Source organism: Calidris pugnax, unplaced genomic scaffold, assembly GCF_001431845.1.
Source record: "Calidris pugnax isolate Ruff unplaced genomic scaffold, ASM143184v1 scaffold28, whole genome shotgun sequence".
Classification (NCBI taxonomy): Eukaryota; Metazoa; Chordata; class Aves; order Charadriiformes; family Scolopacidae; genus Calidris; species Calidris pugnax.
In genome coordinates this window covers 20,083,059-20,090,695 of record NW_015090842.1, presented here as the reverse complement: position 1 = coordinate 20,090,695, position 7,637 = coordinate 20,083,059, and the positions used below count along the sequence as shown (strand labels likewise).

Below are 7,637 nucleotides of genomic sequence, written 5' to 3'. Positions count from 1 at the left end.
GCCCATCACCAGAGTCCCTGGAGCCCAGGGGGGACGTAGGGCCAGAGCCATCGCCAGAGTCCCAGGAGCCCTGTGGGGACTTGGTCAGGGAGCCATCGCCAGAGTCCCAGGAGCCCTGGGGGGACGTAGGGGCAGAGCCATCACCAGAGTCCCTGGAGCCCAGGGGGGACGTAGGGCCAGAGCCATCGCCAGAGTCCCAGGAGCCCTGTGGGGACTTGGTCAGGGAGCCATCTCCAGAGTCCCAGGAGCCCTGGGGGGACGTAGGGGCAGAGCCATCACCAGAGTCCCTGGAGCCCAGGGGGGACGTAGGGCCAGAGCCATCACCAGAGTCCCAGGAGCCCTGTGGGGACTTGGTCAGGGAGCCATCGCCAGAGTCCCAGGAGCCCTGGGGGGATGTGGGGACGGAGCTGCTTCCGGCCATGCCCACCCTGGGGCAGAGGAGGGGGACAAAGCGGGGGACCAGCCCCCCATCAACACCACCCAGCAAGCGCAGGGCTCTTGCAAGGGGGCCGGGGACGGAGGGGGGTGTTGTGCAGTTGTGGAGAGGGTTGTATTTGGGGGGTGGTATTTGGGCAGAGAAGTGTATTTGAGGGAGGGGGGTTTAGAGTAGCTTCGGTGGGAGCTTTTCTCTTGTGTTACAAAGTTTAAAAGTTGCTTCAATTAAAAGTTGTTTCTCCAGAACCGGTCTGTGCCTTTTTGGGGGGAGGAGGGGGAAAGGGAGGGAGGGAGCGCAGGGGGCACCAGGAATCAGCACCACGCAAGTGCCACAGCCCCGATGAGCCCCAGATTGGAGCCCGCGAGCCCCAAAGGGCAACGAGCTGCCCCCAGAGACGAGCCACCACCAGCCGGCTGGCAGTGGCCAGGGGGGGACTCCCCTGTCCCCTTCCCCAGGGGCAGCCAGGACAGAGGGGTCCCTGCAGGACCCACGCACACGGCCCCACGCAGAAAGCAGCACGGAGCCCCCGGGACAAAGACAGCCCTTGGGGACCCAGGTGGGACAGACACACACAACCACACGGGCTGCAAGACCTTGGACTGGAAACCGGCCAGTGTCTCCTCCTGCGGGGACAGGGCTCAGGACAGAGTCCCCCAAAGCCTGGGGACAATCCCACCCGCCCTCGGGTCCCACCACGCTCGGCTCCAGAGCCCGGCTTCACCTGACAAGCTGCAGCAAAGTCACCCCAAATCACCCCAGGAATGGCCAGGGAGGGAGCTGCAGGCCAGGCAGGGACCCTCCTCCCCTTCTCTGCCTGCACCTTGGGCAGCCCCAACACCAGCAAGTGGGGGAAAAATGCAACAATAATTAAAATAAATAAATAAAAAAACCCAAATCAGGGAGGGAGCGCAGGGGGCACCAGGAATCAGCACCACGCAAGTGCCACAGCCCCGATGAGCCCCAGATTGGAGCCCGCGAGCCCCAAAGGGCAACGAGCTGCCCCCAGAGACGAGCCACCACCAGCCGGCTGGCAGTGGCCAGGGGGGGACTCCCCTGTCCCCTTCCCCAGGGGCAGCCAGGACAGAGGGGTCCCTGCAGGACCCACGCACACGGCCCCACGCAGAAAGCAGCACGGAGCCCCCGGGACAAAGACAGCCCTTGGGGACCCAGGTGGGACAGACACACACAACCACACGGGCTGCAAGACCTTGGACTGGAAACCGGCCAGTGTCTCCTCCTGCGGGGACAGGGCTCAGGACAGAGTCCCCCAAAGCCTGGGGACAATCCCACCCGCCCTCGGGTCCCACCACGCTCGGCTCCAGAGCCCGGCTTCACCTGACAAGCTGCAGCAAAGTCACCCCAAATCACCCCAGGAATGGCCAGGGAGGGAGCTGCAGGCCAGGCAGGGACCCTCCTCCCCTTCTCTGCCTGCACCTTGGGCAGCCCCAACACCAGCAAGTGGGGGAAAAATGCAACAATAATTAAAATAAATAAATAAAAAAACCCAAATCACTGCACTGGCCAGGAAGTGCCTGGAAACTTCATCTCTTAATTGCCCCTTTCCCATCCCAGCTCCAGAGCCCGGGGCCAACGCAGCCACCGTGCCTTGGATAAGCAGCCACCCCTCTCTGGGTCCGGCTGACAGAAGGTGCAGGGGGAGGTCCCCGGTCCCTGTCAGGGTCCCCCCGGGGTAAGAGGCTGAGCCCCTTCCCCAGGGATGGCCCAGGGACACCCCTGGGGTGGTGGGAGCCTCTCTGGACCCCCGGCAGGCGCAGTCCTCTTGCCATCGGCAGGGCCTGGCGCAGCTCCTGGCCCCGCTGCTGCTCAGTGTCTCTCACACATCCAGACCCCCCAAGCACCCTCCTGCCCCTAGAACTCTTGTCCCTGCAGCAGCTGCACCTCCACTGCCCCCAGCTCCTGTGGGCCAGGGGGAATTAGTCTGCTTGAGAGAAGGAAGAAAAGACAAGAAAAGATATATCCCCAAAATCACCAAGGGCCCCAGAGGCTCCTGGACTTCTCCTGGGAGTTGGCGCGGGTCAACCAGGACAGCCTTGGCAGCAGCCCGAGTCCTGGAGACGCAGGTGACACTGGCAGAGAGGGGAGAGCAGCGGCCCCAGCACCCACCACACTGCCAACTACATCTCTGCCCATGAGAACATCGAGGAATGGTCTTCAGAGACCACCACCTGCAGCACAGCAACCCCTGTGGAGACATCTCTGGACAACATCATGCCCCCACACAACAACATCTCCTTGGACAGTGACATCTCCTGGCACAGCGCCATCTCCCTGGACACAGCAGTGTCCCCACCAGCTCCGCTACTGTCCCCCACAGCCAATGCCTCGGGAACCTCGCGGTGCCCCAGGAGGTGGCTCTGGAGGAGCCCATGAGGCTCTTACGCTGCTCTTGCGGCATTGAGGAGGTTGGCCAAGACAGCCCCAGGCCCAGGGACCCTGGGGACACTGGCACAACTGTCCCCCGCTTTGACTTAAACTCCCTTGAGATGCCCGAGAAGCTGCTGAGCCCCAACTACAGTCTGGAGGAGACCACGGAGGCCGTGAGCTTACTGGAGGAACTGCTCTATGGGACAAAGTTCTAGGAGCCCTGGGGGTGATGTGGGGATGGAGATGTGCCCCCAGCCATGCCCACCCTGGGGGAAAGGCGAGGGACAAAGCAGGGGACCAGCCCCTTGTCGACACAACCCAGCAAGCACAGGGCTCTCGCAGGGGGCCGGGGGCAGAGGGGGGTGCCGAGTCCCACCACAAGGAAGAGACAGAGATGATGGGGGGGGAGGGTTGTGTGTATTCAGGGAGGGGGGGCATTCAGTTGTGGAGAGGGTTGTATTTGAGCAGGGGTATTTGGGCAGAGGAGTGTGTTTGAGGAAGGGGCGTTTAGAGTAGCTTCGATGGGAGCTTTCCTCTTGTGTGAAAATGTTAAAAAGTTGTTTCAATTAAAAGTTGTTTCTCCAGAACCGCTTTAAGGGGGGTAGCAGCTCCCGGGGGGCCACGGGGAGGTGTTCTGCTGGAGAGAAGGAAAAAAAGACAAGAAAAATCCCCAAACCCAAACGTAATGGAACTTCAGCGACCCAGAATGGGATTAACAGGGTGAAATCTTGTTGGTGGCCGGTCACTGGTGGTGCCCTCAGGGCTCAGTTTTGGGGCCAGTCTTATGGAATATCTTTACCAATGATCTGGATGAGGGGATTACGTTCACCCTCCGTAAGTTTGCAGATGACACCAAACTAGGTGGGAGTGTTGGTCTGCTTGAGGGTCAGAAGGCTCTACAGAGGGACCTGGACAGGTTGGATCAAGTCCAATGGGATGAGGTTCACCAGGGCAGTGCCGGGTCCTGCATTTCGGTCACACCAACCCCAGGCAGCGCTACAGGCTGGGGGCAGAGTGGCTGGAAAGCTGCCCAGCAGAAAAGGACGTGGGGGTGTTGGTGGACAGCCGGCTGAACATGAGCCAGCAGTGTGCCTGGCCTGTGTCAGGACCAGCGTGGCCAGCAGGAGTAGGGCAGTGATGGTCCCTCTGTACTGGGCACTGGTGAGGCCTCACCTCGAGTGCTGTGTTCATTTCTGGGCCCATTGCTACAGGGAGGACATTGAGGTGCTGGAGCGTGTCTAGAGGAGAGCCACCAAACTGGTGAGGGGTCTGGAGAACAAGTCCTACGAGAAGAGGCTGAGGGAACTGGGCATGTTGAGTTTGGAGAAGAGGAGGCTGAAGGGAGACCTCATTGCCCTCTACAGCTCCCTGAAAGGAGGGTGTAGAGAGGTGGGGGTTGGCCTCTTCTCCCAAGGGAATAATGACAGGACCAGAGGAAATGGTCTGAAGTTGGGGCAGGGGAGGTTTAGATTAGATATTAGGAAGAATGACTTTCCTGAGAGAGTGGTCAGGCACTGAAACAGCCTGCCCAGGGAGGTGGTGGAGTCACTATCCCTGGAGGTATTTAAGAAATGTGTAGACCTGGCTCTTCAGGGCATGCTCTAGTGCCCGAAGTTGTTGGGTTGGGTGTTTTTTGGGTTTGTTTGGGTTTTTTTGTGTATGGTTGGCCTCCATGTACTCAGAGGTCCCTTCCAACCATGAAGATTCTGTGATTCTGTGAGTGTGTGAACTCTCCTCTCCCGGAGCTGCTGCTGAAGCCCTTGGTGCCATTGGGGCCGTGGGGCTGGCAAAGCACCCCGTCCCACAGGCCGAGGTGCTCCGGCACCTGCTTGGCTGCCAGGGGATTGCCGGGAGGAGGTTTGGCATTGTTATGGTTTGAGAAAACCCATAACAATCTATTGTCTTTTAGACAATTATTCCGTCACCCGATGACCCCTCTCCACCCAGAAAGGGGAACTGGGAAACACAAAGAAACACAAGGGTTGTAATAAAAATCGATTTAATAGACTGCGACTAAATAATTACCAATAATTCTAAAGAACCAGTATTAATCCCAACACTGATGTAAGATATACAAGAATTATACTCAGCCCATTCTCTCAGCAGGAAGCCGTGCACTCCCAGCAGGGACAGCAAATGGCGGACACTGCCAACGCGAGGGCTTCAGGAGAAAGGGAAGGGCTCAGGGCTCCGGCACTGGGGCAAGGAGTTGTCTGGACCCGCCGCCATCAAGGGAGAGAGAGCTCTGCAGCAAACTTTTCCAATTTATATGGAATGTGATGTCCATGCGAAGAAATAATCCTGTTGGCCAGCCTGGGTCAGGCCTTGCTCCCCCTTCTCCCTGCACCTGGCAAGGCTCGAAAACACTAAAACCTTGAATCGCACAGAGCCTGGCTGGCTATAAAGCAAATATTTTTGCAAATTCAGACACTGGAGTCTTCTAAAAGGGCAATTTTCCCCAGCATTAGAAGAAAAGTTAGACCCGTGTCTCTCAACCCAGGACAGGCATCTGGAGTGGGGCTGCTGCAGCAGGGCCCCCAGAGACCCCCCGCTCTGCCCCAGCCGCTGCTGCAGGGGCTCTCGGGGCTGGAGCAGAGGCCGTAGCAGCCGCCGGTGCCCACGCCTGTCCCCAGTGGACCAAAGACTTTGCTGGTGAGGAGTGATCCGGTGGAAGTGTTGCCCAAGTCGATGGGCTTGAAGTTACCGCTGGAGCACGTGGCTCCCGAGGGCTCCTTGTTCCGGAGGAGGGATGACAACTCCAGGGCACCGTGCGGCTCCAGGGAGCTGCGGAGCAGGCAGTGCCCGATGCCGTAGGGGGATGTCCCTGCCGCCTGCGCCTTCCAACCCAGCTGGTCCACCAGCTCCTGTGCCGCCTCCCTCTCGGCCCCGGCTTTCTTCTTGGAGCTCTTCCCCCCTGCTGCTCTCGCCGCCTGGGCGGCTCTGGCGGCCGAGCCCCTCCAAGGCCCTGCGGGCGCTCTCCAGGCTCTCGTACTCCCCCAGCACGCAGCACTTGCTCAGCAGCTCGGGGGAGCGCCAGGTGGATTTCCGCACAGCCGAGGGCAGCTTGCGGCCCGGCCGCAGGATGCGGATGGAGGCGATGGCGTCCAAGGGGCTGAACATCCTCAGGATGGTCTCCAGGAAGTTCTTCTGGAGCGGCGGCAGCACCCCCTGGCCCTGGGGCAGCATCTGCCAGACCAGCAGCAGTTTGCTGGGGGGGATGCTCGGCAGGGACGCGGGGACGGGGACGCGCTGCCAGACTTTGGTGCCCTCCTTGTTCACCTCCAGCAGCTCCGAGGACTGCAGGGCGCAGAGTGTCAGCCGCCAGTCGCGCGTCAGGTAGTTCACCTGCGGGAGAGAGGGGGTCACTGCGTCCCTGTGAGTCTCCCCAGGCAGGGACCAGCCTAAAGCTGTCCTCCAGGCAGGCTGCAGCCCCATCAACATGGGGTCATGGCACGGCAGCATCCCCCTTTCGCATGGTCCCCCGTGCCTCCTGGGCGACAGCAACCAGCAGGAGCGAGAGGCCTCTGCTCCTACCGGGGTGTCCTTGGTGGTGCCAAATCCTCCCCAGTACGAGGAGGGGCTGTACTAATGCGGTCCCTGGGGTTCCGCAGAGCACAAACAGACCCAGCATCTCGTCATCCCAGGGTGTGCAGGCCTTCTTTGGGAGCGTGCAGCTGCGGGTACCGTCTCCAGGTACCCTCTCCTCCCGGGTGTCACACACCCAGGGAAAGCACAGCCCCCTCTGAGGGGGACCCAGAGCTGCTTGTTTCCCCATCAGGAGACTAAAGGACCCGAGGGCACAACTTGAGGGAGGGCTGGGGGGAAGCGTGACACCGAGTGACGCTGACCTTAACCTCACACCCTCGAGGTCCTTTGCCCTGGTCTCTGGTTCACTACAGTCAATGCAGAAGCACAGGGGACGGTCACAAAGGCATTTGGTGAGTGACACAAGGAGGCTGTGGCTGCACCTTGGTCCTCATACACCTTGGCTGAATCCACTTGTTCTTCCTCCCCCCACTGAAAAATACTGTTTAAAGCAAAAAGCACTTGCACCCCCAGCCCCAAGGTAGGGGCCGATAGGCGCCAGGGGCACCTAGACTCCCCCTTAGACCCTTCCCTCCCCAAAAAGAGCTGGGGAGGCTGCTAAGAAGCAGGGGTGGGGTGGCGTGGGGGGGTTGCCACAGGGAGCCCCAACATTCCATCCCCAGTGACCAAAGAGTCCTTAGCAGTGGAGAGGGCGAGAGGACCCACCATGGCGCTGCCACCGCTGTGGCTCCCACCAAACGGCCCCTGGGCCCTTGCAGCGCCCCGGATGCTTCCGACTTTTGTGTTCCCCCAAACCATCTACCCGCAAGGTAGGGACCGACCCCAACCCACAGCCCGGGGACGCTCTTGGGGCCAAGAGCGCAGGAGGTGACCGCGGCCATCGCTCCTGACTCTCTTCCAGGCTCAGCCACCCTGGCTCCACTGCCCGGGCAGGAGCAGCCCTTCCCCGCAGCCTGGGCACCCCCCGTGGGGGCAGCCCCATGGGCCCCCCAGGCCCCACCACCAGGTATGGTCCCCTGCCCCCTCTGCCACCATCCAGGCCTAAGGACCCTGGTCACCTTCCCCATCCCACCTCCCCTGTCCCCCCACAGCAGTTTTGGCACCAGGGCAGGGGGGGTTCAGCAAGCCCGGCTGAGGGAAGGACATGCCTTCCAGCCCTGTCACCAGCTTGGTTGCCCTCCTCTGGAGGCATGCGAGGACCTTCCCATCCTTCTCCAACGGTGGGGCCCAGCCCCGCACCCAGTGCTCCAGGGGAGACCGAACCAACGCC

General features: G+C 60.9%; 1 protein-coding gene across 1 annotated transcript; it reads right to left on the bottom strand.

Moving 5' to 3' along the window:
• Window positions 1-4,499: 4,499 nt before the first annotated feature.
• On the bottom strand, window positions 4,500-7,165 carry LOC106888142 (la-related protein 6-like). The gene is given in 4 exon segments (XM_014942172.1): window positions 4,500-4,654; window positions 5,304-5,734; window positions 5,736-6,166; window positions 7,073-7,165. Coding segments are annotated over 4 exon segments (1,110 nt in total).
• Window positions 7,166-7,637: the final 472 nt, after the last annotated feature.